General features: G+C 58.1%; 1 protein-coding gene across 1 annotated transcript in view; it reads left to right on the top strand.

Annotated features, from left to right (window-relative positions):
* Positions 1 to 211: 211 nt before the first annotated feature.
* FAIM2 (Fas apoptotic inhibitory molecule 2) overlaps positions 212 to 16,979 on the top strand; it is a 33,318-nt gene continuing 16,550 nt past the window's right edge. Inside the window, exons 1-10 of the mRNA XM_041736844.1 lie at positions 212 to 404; positions 3,784 to 3,979; positions 6,680 to 6,774; positions 7,201 to 7,265; positions 7,642 to 7,695; positions 13,703 to 13,753; positions 14,078 to 14,117; positions 14,642 to 14,679; positions 15,215 to 15,302; positions 15,572 to 15,667. Of these exons, the coding sequence (XP_041592778.1) occupies positions 390 to 404; positions 3,784 to 3,979; positions 6,680 to 6,774; positions 7,201 to 7,265; positions 7,642 to 7,695; positions 13,703 to 13,753; positions 14,078 to 14,117; positions 14,642 to 14,679; positions 15,215 to 15,302; positions 15,572 to 15,667 (738 nt within the window). The 5' untranslated portion in view covers positions 212 to 389. The remainder of the gene's footprint in view (positions 405 to 3,783; positions 3,980 to 6,679; positions 6,775 to 7,200; positions 7,266 to 7,641; positions 7,696 to 13,702; positions 13,754 to 14,077; positions 14,118 to 14,641; positions 14,680 to 15,214; positions 15,303 to 15,571; positions 15,668 to 16,979) is intronic.

The following is a 16,979-nucleotide window of genomic DNA, read 5'->3' as shown; positions in this document are numbered from 1 at the left end:
CTGGGCTGAGGCCTGACACCGGCTCGGGTTCCAGCCGCGGCATCGGCTGCTCGGGTGTCACCGTCCCCGCCCCCCCCGCCCCGCGGACCCATCCACTCGCCCCGCAGCGCGCGCTCCCGGCCGGGATGGGGGCCCGGGGAGGGGGGGGCGGGGGTGCTGGGGGCGCTGCGCCGCCTCCTCCCGCCGGGAATCCGCAGCGGCCTCCGCAGCAGCCTCCCGCCGCCGGCCCCCTCCTCCTCCCGCGCCGGAATGGTACATTCCGGTCCGCCTGGCCCGGCTGCAGTGGATGTTGCTAGAACCCACGCGGAGGAAGGAAGAGACGCAGGCAGGCTGCGGTGACCCAAGCGGCCGCCCCTGCCTCAGGGACCCCTTCCCGGAGACACGGCACCATGACCCAAGGAAAGGTACCGGCATCTCCCCCCACCTGCACCGCCCTCCACCCGTGGGCTCCCAGCTCCCTGGCATCCCAGGCAAACTCTCTGGACCACTCTGAGCATCCTCCCCGGGCGCTGGGGCCACGGTCCTCTGTGGTCCCTGCTGAAGTCCGAGGACCAAAGCCCCCTTTCAAGGAATGGGTTGGGGCCTCTTCCTGCCCAGCAGACCCACCTCTCCTGCCTCACCTCCCCCCCCCCGGGGGGGCTTTGGCATCTTAGGACCCTTCAGGTTCCCTTGAGGAATCAGCCTGGGTGTCCAGGGTGTGGTTGGGGGGACCCGTGGAGGGCACGTGAGTGAGCCCCGAGGGGCCATGCCGATCCTGCGCCCTCCTCTGCTCCAATCTCAATCCCAGCCACATTATGCTCATCTTTTGCCTCTCCACAGTGGCACCCCCCACCCCAGTCTCTGTAGTTATTCCACACCTGGACACATCCCTTGTGGTTGCGGTGGGGAGGCATTTACTATGGCAACCCTGCATCAAGATGCTCTAATTTTTGTTTTTGTTTCGGCTGGGCATGGGCCTAGATGGGACCAGATAAAACGTCTTCTCTTTTTTCCCCAGTTCTAGGCCTAAAATGGAGGGGAGGGGCTGGGGCAGAGACTTGGCTGGCCTAGTGTGGTTACATAACATCAACAGCCTGTGGAATTATACAACAAGCAGGGCCTGGGGCAAGGGGGGAGGGTCCTCTGGCCCTCTGTTTTGGGGGCACTAAGGATTGGGCAGAGAAAACAGAAGAGGAACCTCCCCTGCACTCCCCCTTCTTTTCTCCAAGATGAGCCTCAGAGCCAATGGCATCTTTCCTTGGGCTCTCAGATCCTCCTCTCCCTGTTTTTAAGCTCATGAGACCTCAAAATGATGTCATTGGGTGATACCACCTCCTGCCACTGGGCAGACCTCACTTGGGAATGCCGGATGTGTGTGTGTGTGTGTGTGTGTGTGTGTGTGTGTGTGTGTGTGTGGTCTGTGTAGGGGAGGCAGGGCCCTGGAGGCCCTGGAGCTGATCAGCAGGGTGGGGGCTGGGGAGGAGGACCTGTTCTGGACAGGGCTGAAGTCAGAGGTGCCAATCCATTTCCTGGGGCTGGGCTCAAAGGACCTTGATTCTGTTGGGCTGAACTGGATTTTCCTGGATGTGACCCTTCTGGTCTGGGTGATGAAGGGGGTCAGGAGAGTGGGAGGGCATCAGGTGTGGGGTGGGGGGCATTCCCAGAGGCCTAGGCTCTACAAGGCTCTCTTCCCTAAGGATGTGCATTGTGGTGAAAATGAAGAGCTTCCACCCCCACTCCCCCACCGCCCTGCTGATTCCACCAGGAGTCACTTTGCTGACACTGCTTCCTGTCCTGGGGTGAAGGCCCTGCATTGCCCCTGCCTCCTCTGCCTCTCCCCTCCAGCTTGCTCACAGGCTTTCTGGCGATGGAAAAGAACCCCCATTTCAGTGGTCCTTAGGCCTCCATGGAGGCAAGAGATCTTCCGGTGCTCACTCACATCTGGGCCGCCTCAGCCAGAAGCACCCTGAGAAGAAGGAACTCTGCGGCCCTTGCTCTACTGCCCTTTGGGTTTAATGCGTTTTCTGAAGCCCAACCTCATTCCCATTCATTTTCTGAGGTTCAGTCCTCCTACCACCTCCTCCCCCACTCTCTACCCTCTCTGGGTGGCATTCGGACCCTCCTGGCTCACATCCTGTCACCAAGGCTTAAGCAGACAGTCTAAGGGCAGCGAGTGTAGCAGAGTGTAAAATATAGACTTGAGTGTTTAACCTGCCACAGTACATTTCCCTCTGGGCCTCAGTTTCCTCTTCTGTAAAATGAAAGAAAGGGCTGAACTAGATGCCTGCTTCCAGCGTGACAGGGTGTGGTTCTGTTCTGGTTTAGGAGAGAGGCTGGGGTTCCAACAGCATGAGGCCAAAACAGGACCCTTTCCCTTTTACCTGGCACTTCTTGCCCTTCCTGCAGTCCCCATCCTTCCTCGGGGCTCGCTAGCCTCACCTTCTCGGTGTCATCTCCAGCCCAACACCTGTCCCAGTGGCACCTGGTCTCTGCAGCCCAATGGGCTGTGCATGTGTGGCTTCATGACCTTGGACACTTCATTCTTCTCTTCTGAGCCTTAGTTCCCTTGTTTTATTTATTTATTTATTTATTTATTTATTCATTCATTCATTCATTCATTCATGAGAGACACAGAGAGTGAGGCAGAGACACAGGCCGAGGGAGAAGCAGGCTCCCTAGGGGAGCCTGATGCATGACTCGATCCCAGGGTCCCAGGATCACGCCCCGAACCAAAGGCAGATGCTCAACCACTGAGCCACCCAGGTGCCCTCCTTCGTTAGTTTTTTTTTTTAAGATTTTATTTATTTATTTATTCATGATAGACAGAGGGAGAGGCAGAGACACAGGCAGAGGGAGAAGCAGGCTCCACGCCAGGAGCCTGACACGGGGCTCAATCCCGGGACTCCAGGATCAGGCCCTGGGCCAAAGGCAGGCATTAAACCACTGAACCGCCCAGGGATCCCCTCCTTCGTTTTTATATCAGCTTCAGTGTGTTCCCCAGGGCCAGCCCCGACCCTCCTGGAGCTCAGTTCTCCCATCTATGAAAAAAAGGTAGAGTCTTTCCCTGCCACCCCCCAGCTTTATTGGGGTATAATTGACAAATAGAAATTATATATATATATATATAATTTATTTATATATTTATACATATATATTTAAGGTATACAGCTTGATGTTTAGATATATGTATATATGGTGAAATGGCCACAGTCGAGCCAGTGAACAGAGCTATCACTTCACAGTTACCTTTATGTGTGTGTGATGAGAACGCTTAAGATCCACCCTCTCAGCAAATTTCAAGTGTACAATACGGTATTGTTAACTGTAATCACCATGCTGTACATTAGGTCTCCAGAACTTATTCATCTTGCACAATGGAAACTTTGTGCCCTTTGACCACCATCTTCCCATTCCCCCCACCCCCCACTCCTGGCAACCACCATTCTGCTCTGTTCTATGAGTTTGGCTACTTTCCTTCCCCAATATAACTGATCTCATGCAGTTTTTACCTTTCTGTGTCTCGCTCATTTCACTTAGGATAACATCCTCCAGGTTCACCTATGTTGTTGCAAATGGGAGGATTTCCTTCTTTCTTAAGGCTGAATAATATTGCATACCCTGCACAAAACAGGGAGACTCTTGTCTGTACCCCCACCCTTCCAGGTAAGAAAGTACCCAGGGAAGTCCCAGAAATTAGGAGCCGGTGAGAATACCCATGAAAGTTCCAGAAAGCAGAAGCTGGTGAGGAGGATTTGGAAGGCGCCCTTTCCCTGGTGACTGTCTCTGTCTGCCTCTACTCCACAGATCTCCGTGGCTAATAAGGCCCCCGGGACGGAGGGGCAGCAGCAGGCCAATGCTGAGAAGAAGGAGACTCCAGCAGTGCCCTCGGCCCCGCCCTCCTACGAGGAGGCCACCTCTGGGGAGGGGCTGAAGGCAGGGCCCTTCCCCCCAGCCCCTTCAGCTGTGCCTCTCCACCCCAGCTGGGCCTACGTGGACCCTAGTAAGTCTCTCAGCTCCTGGAGGCAGGAGCATTAGGGGGAGCAGTGGGCCCAGAAGAAAAACCTGGGTAGAAGGAAGTTGCCCATAAATAGATGCATTGTGTGGTTATATGAGGCCCTGTTGTCAAAGGCTTGGGCTTTGGTGGGCTCTTCCAAGGGTAGGTCAAGGAGGACTGTGAAAAGGGAGAGACATCGTGTCTGCAGTCACAGTACTCCTGGATGGGGAAGAGCGGATTTTTTTCAAGTCACCAAGCTAGGGCAAATAGAAGGGACAGATGGGGAGAAAAAACCAGGGACTATTCTAGAAAGGCTCTTCTCAAAGAAAGGGGTGCATAAGAAGGATGGGGAGAGTGGACACAGGAAGGGGCAGGTATTAAGCTGTGAGTGGGGATGCAGTGTGTTTCCCTGTGGGCTGATCTGAAACCAGAGTGGGGAGATGTCCCCATGAAGGCCCCAGGGCTGGTGGGGCCAGGGGTCTGAGGATCACTTCACCCTCACTTTCCCTGTCTCTCTTCCCTTCTCCAAGCCTTTGTTGGGGACAGGAGGATATGAGGTGGGGAAGGTGTGTGGGTGCCAGCCTTCGTGCCCCTCGTGGCGGGCGTAATTCATAGGCAGACTCACCCAGGCGAACTCCAGCTCCTTGCAGACCAAGACTCACAGCCAGTGGGAGCCCCTGTTGGGTTGAGCAGCTTGCGAGAGCTTTGCCTCAGGGCTGGGAACATGCAGCTCCGCACAAGCTGTAAGGAAGGGCCCCCTCTCAAATCTTCCTCGGCCCCTGCGGCCTCCCTCAGCAGCCCCTTCCGACCCACCCACCCACCCAGTCCCATCGTATCAACTCCCACCCTCCCCAGCAGAATTCTAGAAGGCCTGTCAAGAACAATGCCTCCGACAGAGCCTCTACTCACCAGGAGTGGCCACCATGGTCCGCACCCCTTACCACAAACCACCTCAGTCCAGAGCCAGGCAAACCTACCCCACTGTGACCTACTGGAGGGCCAATGAAGGTCTGGCATTTGTGGGAGCCCTTCTCACTGCCCCGGATACACACGGGAAGGCTTTCTCTCTCCTCTTCTCTGTGGCCTGGCCATTCTGGCCTGGGCAGGGGGTGTAGACAGAACATGAAAGAGAAGTGAAGGATTAAAGGGAGGGCCTCCAGGCCCCAGGTGTGCAGCGAGCTTCCCCTCGCCCCCTTCCTCCGTTTCCATTTCCAGGTTGCCCAGACTAGCTGCCTTAAGAAAGGGTTTCCGGGGAACCGTCGGGGCAGGAAGGAAGCTCCTTTCAGTCAACATATGACAAACACTTCTAAGGGCGTGCCACGCGCTGTGTCCAGCACTCAGCTAAATTCCTAGGGACATGCTGATTTGCAAGACTTGCCCTCCCAGACCTGACTGTAGAGACAGGAGGCAGACGAGTACCACACAGTGGAGACGCGGTGACAGAGGCCTAGGCAGCTTGCCGAACCCACCTGGCAGTCAGGGAAGACTGCCTGGACAAAGGGGTGGCCACGCTGAGTCCTGAAGGACGACGAGAGTCAGCCTGGTGAAGAGGCAGCGAAATGAGTGTTCGGGTTGAAAGAATATGACATGTGGAGGCCCAGAGGCAAAAAAAAAAAAAAAAAAAAAAATAGAGCCAGGCTGGAGAAAAGTAGGAGAGAGGAATGTGCACCGGGGCTGAGCGCTCAGGGGAGGCTGTGGTGGCTTTGGCAAGGGACCTGAACGTGAGCAAAAGGCAGTGGGGAGCCATCAGAGAGCTTGATGCAGGGTCAGCTTTGAAAGACCAACACTGACGCTTTTGCCATGGGGGGTAAGACCCTGGACGAATGGCAGGAAGGGCCCCTGGAATCGAAATGACAGTGGAGAAGAGCAGAGCAGAGGCCTCAGGAATGGCCCAGCTGACGGGTGCAGAGGAGAGGGCAGCATGGTCCCCACCAGGCCCAGGGCCATAGGCTTTCACTTCCATCTAGTTTTGTCCCCGTGTGTCAACTGGTGTCAACCAGAGTGTCCACTGACCCATATCATAGAAGACGCCCAGAGATGCTGGTGACTGGCTCAAGGTCACACCGCTGGTCAGTCTGAGAGGAAAAAGACTGTTTGGCTGTGGATCCCATGCTCTTCCAAAGGCCTGACATCTGGGTTCTGAGTTCTGAGAGCTGACCCCCAAACTTCATCCCCTCCATGCCCTGTCTTGGCTTTACTCCCCTCTCCAGGCTTCCCCCTGCCTTGATTCCCAGCTGGAGTGCCAGCAGGTGCTTCCTTCCCACCTGGTCCCCAGGTATCACCCCAAGGGTCTCAGAGCAAGCGGGGGTAGGACCTCCAACCCTGGATGTGCAGGGTGGCCCTGGGAGAGTTGCTGTCCCTCTCTGGTTCTTAGCCACAAGGGAGCCAGCACGTCCAGGGAGGAGTGGGGAACGCTAGAGGAGAGGGTCGCTCATAGGCAGGCCGTGGCCCCCCGGGGAGCCCCAACCAGCGTGCAGGAGGGGGAGGGGAGGTGACAGTTTATTCTCAGGACTCAGGCAGGAGAAACAGGTGGGGAGAGATCTGGGGATGGGATGGGGTGCGGTGGGAGGTTTGGAACGGGGCTAGAGAGACAGGCTCGCCGGGTCCAGAGAGCCACTTTGACCAAAGTCAGCTTCGAGCAGGTGGCCGTTGGGGGCAGCGTATATATGTGTGGGAGCCCTCATGGCCCTCCCCATGTCCATCCAGACAGTTACGAGAATGGCTTCCCCACCGGAGACCATGAGCTCTTCACCACCTTCAGTTGGGATGATCAGAAAGTTCGCCGAGTCTTCATCAGAAAGGTAACCGCCTCCCCCCAACTCTCCAGGACTGGTGGGTTAGGTTGGGGGAGTCCCTTGAGGAGAGCCTGGCCCATCCCTCAGTCTGCAGGGGTCTGCAGAGGCCACCCCTGGCAGACAGCACCTGCTGGGAGGTGCCTCCTTGGGCTTCACCCCGCGGCCCCCTGCTACGCTGAAACTGTGTCTCATCCTCTCTGTAGATGCGTGGGGCCCCGTGTCCTGTGGGGGTGGGCTCTGGAGCATCTTTGCCCTTCTTCCACCTTGTCCTGGGTCCGTTCCAGTGACCCCTGAGAGGGAGAGTGGAGGGCACGGGATGCAGATTCTGGAGAGGACATGGGTCGCTGGGAAGCTGAGCCTCACTGGGGGCCCAAGTCTCCCCGGCCTCAAGGGGGGCTCCCCAAGCTGAAAAGAACTCCCTCCCACCCCTAGGTCTATACAATCCTGCTGATCCAGCTGCTGGTGACCTTGGGTGTCGTGGCTCTCTTTACCTTCTGGTGAGTTGGCAGTGTGGCCCGGCACCTTCCGGGGGCGGCCGTGGCAAGGCCCGACTCTCCGGGAATGTTGGGGCAACGGATGCCCTTGTGCTGGGGAAGAACTTCAGATAGTGCCCACGGAGGAGTCCTCCGTCCCCCGGGGGAGGAGCTAGTGCCTTCCGGGGCGACAGGTGCCTGGGAAGCAGTCATTCCTCCCAGATCTTCCAGCCCCACAGCCAGACACCTCCACATCCCAGCCTCGGCCCAGTCCGGGACTGGGGCTGGGGCTCCCTCTGCCACTGGGGGTGCCTCCCCGCTTTCTTCTCGTGGGGGCAGGCGCAGATGTGGAAATGGAGACAGGGTAAATTCTGATTCTCTCGCCCTCCTTTCTCTGCAGTGACCCCGTTAAGGACTACGTGCAGGCTAACCCAGGATGGTACTGGGCGTCCTAGTGAGTATACACCCCAGGCCTCCCTTGCCAGAGAACCCTCAGTGGCACGAGGTGGGACATCTCTGCTGACAGATTCCAAGCCCATGGCTCTTCTCCCCTCTAAAGGAAGACTGTCCTCACAAGAGCATGGCCGGGGGGGCCCTTGTGGTGTTTAGATCCGAGGGGGAGGGACGACAGGCATAGGTTCTGGTGCTCGCACAACGAGGAGAGGGTGGGGCTGGGGCCCTGGCTAGAGAGACCCAGACCTTGGCCCTGAGGGGAAGGGGAGCTGGAACACCTTGACCCACACTAATGATGATGTTGCTACTCTTATTAGCATTGTTATTAATGCTTATGGATTATTAATCATAATAGCTACCACTTACAGGGTGCCTAATGAGGGCTGGGCCTTGTTCTGTGTGCTGGATGCACAGTATTGCATTCGATCCTCAAGTCAGCTGGGTATGATTACCTCAGAAAACTAAGGTTCAGAGAGGTTGAGTCATTTGCCCAAGGTCACACAGCTAGTCCGTGGCAGAGCTGGGATTCAAACCCAGGATGCAGGTTTAGGCTTGTGTTCTTAATCACTCTGCTTGGCAGATTCCCTTCTTCTCAAGCCGCTTGGCTCACCTGCTTGTCCTATACTCTGTAAGGAACATTGGCAGGGGACTTAAGGGGAGAAGTTTGACGGTGTAGGTGATTCTTGACCCTCTTATCCGGGCAATTAAGGGTCAACCTGATAATTCTACGGTAGAACTATCCTGGGCTCGGGGCGGATTCACTCGCACCTAAGTCCTCTTCAGCACCCACAGTGAGCTCGGCCCTGTACTGGGTACTGGGGTTGCTGGGTCAAAAGCCTCTGTAGGGGAAGGTAGTGAGCGGCACCAGGCTGCATGGGCTCGAGCAGCACTCAGAGGAGAGGAGGCAGGAGGGTGTGAGGCCGAGACACCCAAGCCCTCAGTCTGCTTTGGAGGGAGCGCCTCAGCGGAGACCGGAGTGGCTCAAGCAAAAGCACAGGAGGGGTCTGCACATGGCATATTCGGTACATAAGGGACGAGACTGGCAGGGGACTAGAAGCCTCCATGTAGGGGAATCTGAGACATCTCAGAGAGCAGTGGAGGCTTATGGGGTGGAAGCTCTGAATGGTTGGCAAGGAGCTTGCACACTACAGCTGTCCTACGCCTGCTCCTGGGTGGGGATCCGGTGGAGATGTTGGCTCAGCCCAAAGCCTTCTGGGCCGCCCCAGCCCAGAAGAGTTCTAAAGCTGGCCTTGATTAACACCAGCCAACCAGAAGCAGACGGGAAGGAGGCTCATCCTGGCCTCTGTGGCTCCTGAGCAGAGGAACGGACGGGTGGCTCAGTCAGGTTGGGAGTCCCAGGGGAGGAGACCTTCTCACCCAGAGCCTTGCTTAGGGCATAGGACAGAGGGCCTGTCTGCAGCCCAGACAGGGAGGCGTACAACTGGGGGAACTGGGAGGCTCTGTGTATAAAGCTAATGAGGCCCCAGGGACTGCCACCCGGGCCAGCCCACATGGCAGGTTGGCATGGCTCCCAGCACGTCAGCACCTCCTGGCACACCTGGGTGCCCTGAGGACTCGGGAACGGAGTCCCCAGGCCCTTCACCAGGCCTTCTGTGGGAGGGTCCGCAGGACTGCATGTCCTGAGCAGACGGTGGCAGGGACGCAGCCGGGAATGAGCAGGCTAGGAAGTGGGGACAGAGTCCACCCTGCTGAGGGTGGGCATGAGAGTCTGGCCTGGGAAGGAAGAGATTTAGCGGCCCTCTAGAAAAAAAGCAGAGATGCTCTCCCCGGCTCAGGGGTGGGTGGGGATGGGGGTGGAGAGAAGTTGGGAGTGGGCATGGACCGTCTGCTTTGGATGGGGTGTCTCAAAGCCTTGGAGGTACTTGGGAACTCCACCACCGAGATGCTAGGCTTTTCTCCAGAAAGCCAGCCGGTGGCTCTGCCCTGCCCTCCCCCCCTTCCCACCCCTCAACTCTATCCAATTTGCGCCTTGAATCTGCTTCTGGGTCTGAGGCCTAGTGGGTCTCACCTCCTACAACATACCAAGCCCTTAAGAGCAGTAAGAGTAAAACCGCTCTTTCTGTATGTGTGAGGCCCTGTGCTAAGTGCTTCATAGGAATTTGTCATTTGATCCTCGTAACAACCCTAGAAGGCGGATGCTGTGGTTATCCCCATTCTACTGATGAGGGAGTGAGGCTCAGCGGGAAGTCATTGCTTCCTAAGCAGCTTTGTAGGGCTCTTCCTAAGAGCACTTCCCCTGAGTGCTCGGCTGCCTCCCTGCTGGCCCGGGATTGGGGACAGCAGGACACTTGAGCAGGGACGTTGGGTTTGGTCGCAGGCCCCCACCTGCACCTCACTCCCCTGTTCTGACACTCTGTAAACAGACCATGGCTCCAGCCCAGGCCCTGGGGCCCGGCTCCGACATGCAAGTTAGTCTTTCTTTCCCTTCTGTGACTCATTCTCTGGCCCCTGGGGTGGCGGCCTTCCAGCACCCCGCTCCGCTCACCGCCTTCGCAGGGCCCCAGCCATCTCCCTTAGTGGGCTCTTGCCGTATTGTCTGATTGCTCCCTCTGAGTCCTGGCAATGGGGGGGGGGGGCGAGGGGGCCCCCGGGCAGAGGAGGAGACTGGGAGACCAGAGATGGGAGAGGTGGAGCAGAGCCTCTCCAGGAGGCGGGTTTCTAATTGTAACGACTCCCGTTCCGGGTCCTCACCCTGTGCGGGGCCCTGTGCTCACTGCTGAGCGCATGCTCTCAGCCAGTCCTGCTATAGCCTCTTGAATTGGTACCAGGATTCCTGTTTTACAAAGGAGGCAACAACAAGGCTCTGCAATTAAGTAACTTGCTCAAGGTCACACAATAGTGGCAGAGCTGCGCTAAGAATACGAGTGGCAGGTTCCAAAGCTACATCGTAACCCCAGGTGATGCCCCTCTGCCCTCCCTCCGACCCCCCTCAACCCACGAGGAGCTCTGGGCCAGAGAGGAAAGGAGACCCGGCCCTTCTGCTTTGGCAGCTCCCAGTCCGGCAGGGAGATGGGATTCACACCCAGGACGCACATAGACAAGGGTATTATTATTATCAATATTGCCGCAGTGACTGACCAATGACTCAAGTGAGACCAGAAGAGAGGGGATCCTGGACTGTTTCTCATCTGGGGCAGAACGATTCTCCTGTCCCTCGCTGGTCCCTGGCACTAAGAACCCCTCAATCACCACGACAATTGATCCACATCACTTGAGAACCACTGATACTTATAGGAGAAGGTGAAGACGGAGAAGTCCTATTTGCCAAATCCAGTAGGCTTTTCTCCACCCCTAAATCCCCTATGCTTTTGCATTTCATCCAGAAGTATTTTTTTTTTAGATTTCTTTATTTATTTGTTTATGATAGACACACAGAGAGAGGCAGAGACATAGGCAGAGGGAGAAGCAGGCTCCCTGCAGGGAGCCTGATGCGGGACTCGATCCCAGAACCCTGGCATCATAACCTGAGCCAAAGGCAGACGCTCAACCACTGAGCCAACCAGGTGTCCCTCATCCAGAAGTATTTAAAGGTCACCTGACCATTGCCAAGCCCTGGGCAAATGGTAGGAATGTAAAATGACTAGGTCACTCCAGATGCTACATCTAGGTGGGGGTTCAGATGATCAAGCCCGTCGGGTGTGTGGGTGCTGGCCTCAGTTGAAGAATGTCCATGGTGCACGAGGGAGCCCCTCTAATCCCGGCCTTGGGCATCCCTGCCAGTTGGTCCTTTCCAGCAGGAGCAGAGTGCGGCAGGCACGTTATAAGGGCGCAGAGGGGAGGGGGAGGTACGTAGGGCAGATCTAGCAGGGCCTCACCCAGGTCTTTGGGAATTTTAAACAAGGGAGTCTCATGGTCGGATCTGTCACTCGGAGGGTGGGAGGTAGGGCTGGAGGCAGCAGGACCAGATAGAGAGAGAGGTGGCCCCACCTAAAAGGGTGGTATTGGGCATGGAGACAAGGTGACAGATCCGAGAGCTGCCTGGGTAGGAGGATCGGCAGGCCCAGGTGATTAATCGGGTGAGGCCGGTGAGAGTTGAGGATGCTGAGCTCTCTGGTTGGGCGACTTGGATGCGCATGACGTCCTCGCAGTAGGAGACGCAGGAGCAGGGGCAGGGAGGAGGGCGAGTTCGCTCCTGACCTGTTGGGTTTGGCACGTTTCTGAATGGCCATCTCTGCCGAGTTGGCAGTTGCCTATTCAGGTCTGAGGCCGGGAGGAAACATCTAGATCAGAATCAAGGGTGTGGGAGCCATGAGCATCTGCCTGCTAGAGGGAGTCCCATGGAGGAGCAAGCCAGTCGGATGGGACCCGATATCAAAGGAACAGGGCATATTTAGATGCTCGGCAAGGAGACTGGGAAGGAGTGGCCAGGGAGGTAGGAGGGGACCCACAAGTGTGTCATTGTGGAACGAGGGGAACAATGGGAGTGAGCAGATGTTGAAAAGTCAGGTAAGACAGGGACTGACTAGTGTCACTTGGGCTCATCAAGGTCACAGGGATGTGGCAAAGCCAGCTCTCATTACGTGGGGCCGGGTTGGGATTTGTGGGGTTGAGGAGTAATGTGGAGATGGAGAAGGAGACAGTGAGGGGAGATAAATTTTTCTTTTTCTTAAAGATTTTATTTATTCATGAGAGACACAGAGAGAGGCAGAGACATAGGCAGAGGGAGAGGCGGGCTCCCATGGGGACCCCGATGCAGAATTTGAACCCAGGACCCAGGGATCATGACCTGAGCCAAAGGCAGTTGCTCAACCACTGAGCCCCTCCGGCGATCCAGGGAGATAACTTTTTCAAGAAGCTTGTCTGCGAGGGTGGATAAAGGGGCGTAGCTGGAACCAGGGAGGACATTGGCTGAAGATGGAACACAGCTGAGGAGGGTTGTATGGGAGGAGAGGCGCCAGCAGAAGGGGTGAGCTGTTGGAGCTAGAGAGGGCGAGGCAGTTGAGTGTGTGGGCCCGCAGCCCAGGCTGGGGAGATGGGCCCGGGATGGAAGACAGGAGGAGGGCCACGTAGATGCATGATATGAGACTTGCAGGTGGCAGGCGGGGAGCCCAGGGAGCCCCGCATCATCTCAGATCTTTCTGGGATGCATCAGGCCAGACCGTGCAGGAATGAGGCAGCCGGGAAGGATGGTTGGAATTGCTGCTGTGGGGGACAGGTGACGAACCGAGGGGCAAGGATGGCAGGCGCCGTGCTGAGGGCCCACTGGAGGCTGGAGACCATGCATTGGTGGTGGTACCAATCTCATTGGGCACCTAAGAGCAGGTCCCTTGGGTCCTCAGCCCCTCGTCTTCCACCTCCTGGACTGGCCTTCACCTCCACTACTGTCTAGACAACCCTCGATCCTCTGCCCCTGTTGCTGAGGGCACCTGAGCTCCTTGCCCACCATCCCCTGGACATGGCCGTGATCCAGAAATCCGCACCACAGGTACTTTCTGCTCGTGCCAGGGGCTGGCGGGGCAGATGAGGACCTTCCCCTGACTTGCTGGCAGGCTGGTAGGGTAGACCAAGAGCGAGTGGCAGGGGCATTACAGGTAGTGAGAAGGGTGGGAGGGGCTGCGGGGCGGCGTGGGCTGGTGGTCAGAAGCTGGCTCTCTGGAGAAGAAGGTGCGAGGAGCCCATCAATCCTTATTCATAAAGCACTTGGCGCTCTGCTTGGCACACAGAAGACAGCGTGGGCAAAGTTCCTGTGCGAAGTATCGGGAGTGTCGGGGAGGCCACCTTGGGTCGGGCAGCCAGCTGTCCCATGGCATCCAGGACTCGGTACCTCCAGAAGCAGGCTCGTCCGAGTCCCGTTCCTGTCTTGGAATCGGACCAGCGGCCTGCCCATTGCGGGCTTCTAGGATGACTGTCGTCCTAAACACCCCCCTCCCACCCCGACCCATCGTACTGCCCGGCACCTGTGGGCGGGGGTGGCAGAGAGCAGAATGAGCGGGACCGAGGGGCTCGGGGGCACAGCTGACCTGCCCGTCGTCTGTCTCCTTGTATAGCGCTGTATTCTTTGCGACCTATCTGACCCTGGCCTGCTGCTCTGGACCTAGGTACGTGCTGGCTTGAGGAGCAACTTGTGGGAACGTGAGCAGGATCTTGAAGGATCGGGCCCCAGGCTGCCTGCCGTGGCGCGCTGTGCACCTGAGAGGGCTCTATCCCCTGGGCTCCATCCAGCCTGCCCTCCCGCCCCTTGCTGGCTGCCTCTGAGGCAGCAGCAGGGTGGCGTGGATCTACTGATGGGGATATACGGGGATGTGGCTGAGGGAAGGGGCTCCGAGGAGTGGGGATGGGGAGACCCCCGCCCCGCTGCAGTGACCCAGCCTGTGGCTGTCGGCACCCCCCTTCTCCTCTGAACTCAGTGGCTTGCCTTACAGGAGGCATTTCCCCTGGAACCTGATTCTCCTGACCATTTTCGTAAGTGATCTAGGGGTGCCTGGGGACAGATGCTGCGTGGGGACGGTGGGAGGCGGAAGGAGGGTGGGCTTCGAGGGCCAAGAAGCCTGGGCTGGGCATGTGCAATGTGAGCTCACTGGTGGAGGCAGGAGTATTTTCATCCCACTTCTGCTGCAAAGATGTCCTACCTTCCCTTTGCAAATGGGCTTAGTTTCCCCTTCCCCCGGCTCCATCCACTGTCTCTTTCCTTGGTGATGTTGTTTTGAAGAGGTTCAAATGAGGCATCCTAGAGCCATGGCTAATGAAGAGTAGAGTAGAAAGCAAAGAGAGAGCAGGGCTGCAAAAGAAAGGAGGAGACAGCTAGCGCCGGCCCGTCGGGGACGCTCCTCACCAGGCCTGAGTTGTGGAAGTGAATGTGTGTGGGGGTGAGGCACATGCAGAGTTAAGGGGTGTGCAGGGGTGGAGGCCCAGGCCGGGCCGTGAAGGTGCCTGGGCCCCCAAAGGCCGAGTTCTGGAGCATTCCCTCATCCTGCTTCTCCTTCCAGACCCTGTCCATGGCCTACCTCACTGGGATGTTGTCCAGGTAAAGGGGACAGACAGGTGGAGGGGGGCGGGCCACACCCTGAGGGGAGCTGCCCCTGAACAGTGTCCCTTCAGAGAGCGTTCAGATACGGAGGGGGTTCAGGCAGGCAGGAACGTTGGCCCGGATCCCTTGTCTTGCACACTCAGCAGTGACAGCAGGACGTGGCCAGCTCAGCAGGGTGGAGGTGGGGAATGAGGGGACCAAGGTGACCTCTCTCAAGCTGTAGCTTGAAAGACCTCGGACCGGGTCAGACCCCATTTCCTGTAAGCCACCTCCGGGCAGCAGCACAAAGCCCTCCCCACCCTCCACTCCCACCTCCTCAGGATCCTTCCAACAGGAGTTTGAGTCGAAGCATGCTGGGGAGGGCAGGACCCAGGGAAGAGGTTGGGAAAGCAGAGAGAGGGGGTAGGACCCTGGGAAGGGAGAGCGTGGGGACCAGAGATCAGGGCCTGGCAGAGGAGGGTGGGCCTGGGAGGAGGGCCGGGGAGACCAGAAGCCCGGCCTGAAGCCGAGCCCCTGGCCCTGCGTCCTGCAGCTACTACAACACCACGTCTGTGCTGCTGTGCCTGGGCATCACGGCTCTCGTCTGCCTCTCGGTCACCGTCTTTAGCTTCCAGACCAAGGTCAGCTCTGGGGCTTGTGGGCAGGTCCATGGGATGGTTGGGGGCGGGGGGGCTCCAATCTTGGGTCCCTGGCTACGGAGAGGTAAAGAGGGTGAGAAGGGTCTGGGGAGGCCACCTGGAGGAGGACTGCTGGCTTCTGGGGGGAGCATGAGACGCGGCCTGCTGCGTAGGCCCCAGCCTTCTTGCCAGCACGCTGCCCGGTTGGGGCCCCGGGAATGGCGGGCCGTTCCGTGCGGGCCCAACAGCTGACGCCTTTGCCTTCCCTGCAGTTTGACTTCACGTCCTGCCAGGGTGTGATCTTCGTGCTGCTCATGACTCTTTTCTTCAGCGGACTCATCCTGGCCATCCTCCTGCCCTTCCAATATGTGAGTCCCAGGTCTCCCGGTGGGACCCCGGGGAGGGAGGGAGAGCCCACCTTGCCCAAGGGTGCCCTTTCCTCCCACACCCTCCAGGGAAGGCCCAGAGCCAAAGGCCTACAGCCTGCCATCCTGTCCAACCCTCCTGGCACCTGCCCTGGGCTTGTTGGCAGTATAAGCAAACAAACAGGGAGGCTTTTCTTGGCAGGCCTGGGCACCTGCTTGCACCATGAGCCACATCCGGCTTCACCTTTCTCATCCTCCCCTTGAGGGGGGGAGGTGAGCCTGAGGGGGAGAACACAGCACATTTAAACCCTGGGCAGGGGAGGGAGCACAGGAGCTCCATAGGGCCACCGAGCCCGGTCCCCTGGAGCTCTTGAGGGATCAGCTAAGGCCAGAGACAGAATCCGGCTGGCCAGGCTGGCAGGTGGGGCAGTGGGGCTCTGAGCCTACCCCCACCCCGTTAGAGTGTCAGTGGGGCCAGCCACATCTCAGCTGTCCGGTTGGCCCTGGGAAATCCAACTAGGACTGCACAGGGCTCACTGGTGACCGAGGCAGGCAGGCTGCTGCAGATGGAGAAGGGGCGGCTTGAGGGCATCCCTGGGAACCCAAGGGATGAAGCTATTAGACCCCTGCGAAGGGCTCAGTCATTATACCGCCCCAGGCCCCACCCAAGGCTCCTCTTAGCCACCTTTGGTGCATGATCTCCCCACTGCCCCTTTCTGCCAGCCTAGGAGCAGCATTCCTCTCCCCCCCTTCCCCTTCCCCATCCTGCCTGGCCAGGCCCCCAGGGTATTGGCTGCAAGTCCAGGACATCAGGATTGGTTCTAGCATTTCCTTGGCACTTCCCAGGATCCTGTTGACGAAGGGAGGGGCCGGAGCTGGTCTGGGGGCCCTCTGTGTATCTAGGATGGGGGCGCGGTTACAGGAAGGGGCCTCAGAGCTTCAAAGAACCCTTTATTGACTCAGGTTGGGCTAATAGGGTGCTTGTGTTTCCAAGAATCTTCTGGGGGTAGGCCGTGTGGAGGGTGCATGACTGAAACTTGAAGGGTTTCCACACCCACCTGGGTGCCCCGAGACCTGGGGTAGCCAGGGTTGGGCAGGGCGCTGTGCCAGTCTCTGCGAGCAATCCCCTGCAGCCGGCAGGGACTCCAGAGGACCACCCCACACACACACCTCTGAGCCCCCTGCTGCTTCAGGCAAAGCTGGGCAGTCCCCCCACAGAGGAACACACAGACCCCACACAGGACAGGGATGGGTTCGCACGGCGGGGAGGTAGCAGCCCGAAGCCAGGCTCAGGCCAAGGGTGACAGGGGTCCAA

This window comes from Vulpes lagopus, chromosome 21 (assembly GCF_018345385.1).
Source record: "Vulpes lagopus strain Blue_001 chromosome 21, ASM1834538v1, whole genome shotgun sequence".
In the NCBI taxonomy this organism is placed as follows: domain Eukaryota; kingdom Metazoa; phylum Chordata; class Mammalia; order Carnivora; family Canidae; genus Vulpes; species Vulpes lagopus.
Note: the sequence above shows the minus strand (reverse complement) of the source record. Positions and strands in the feature narration are given on the sequence as shown.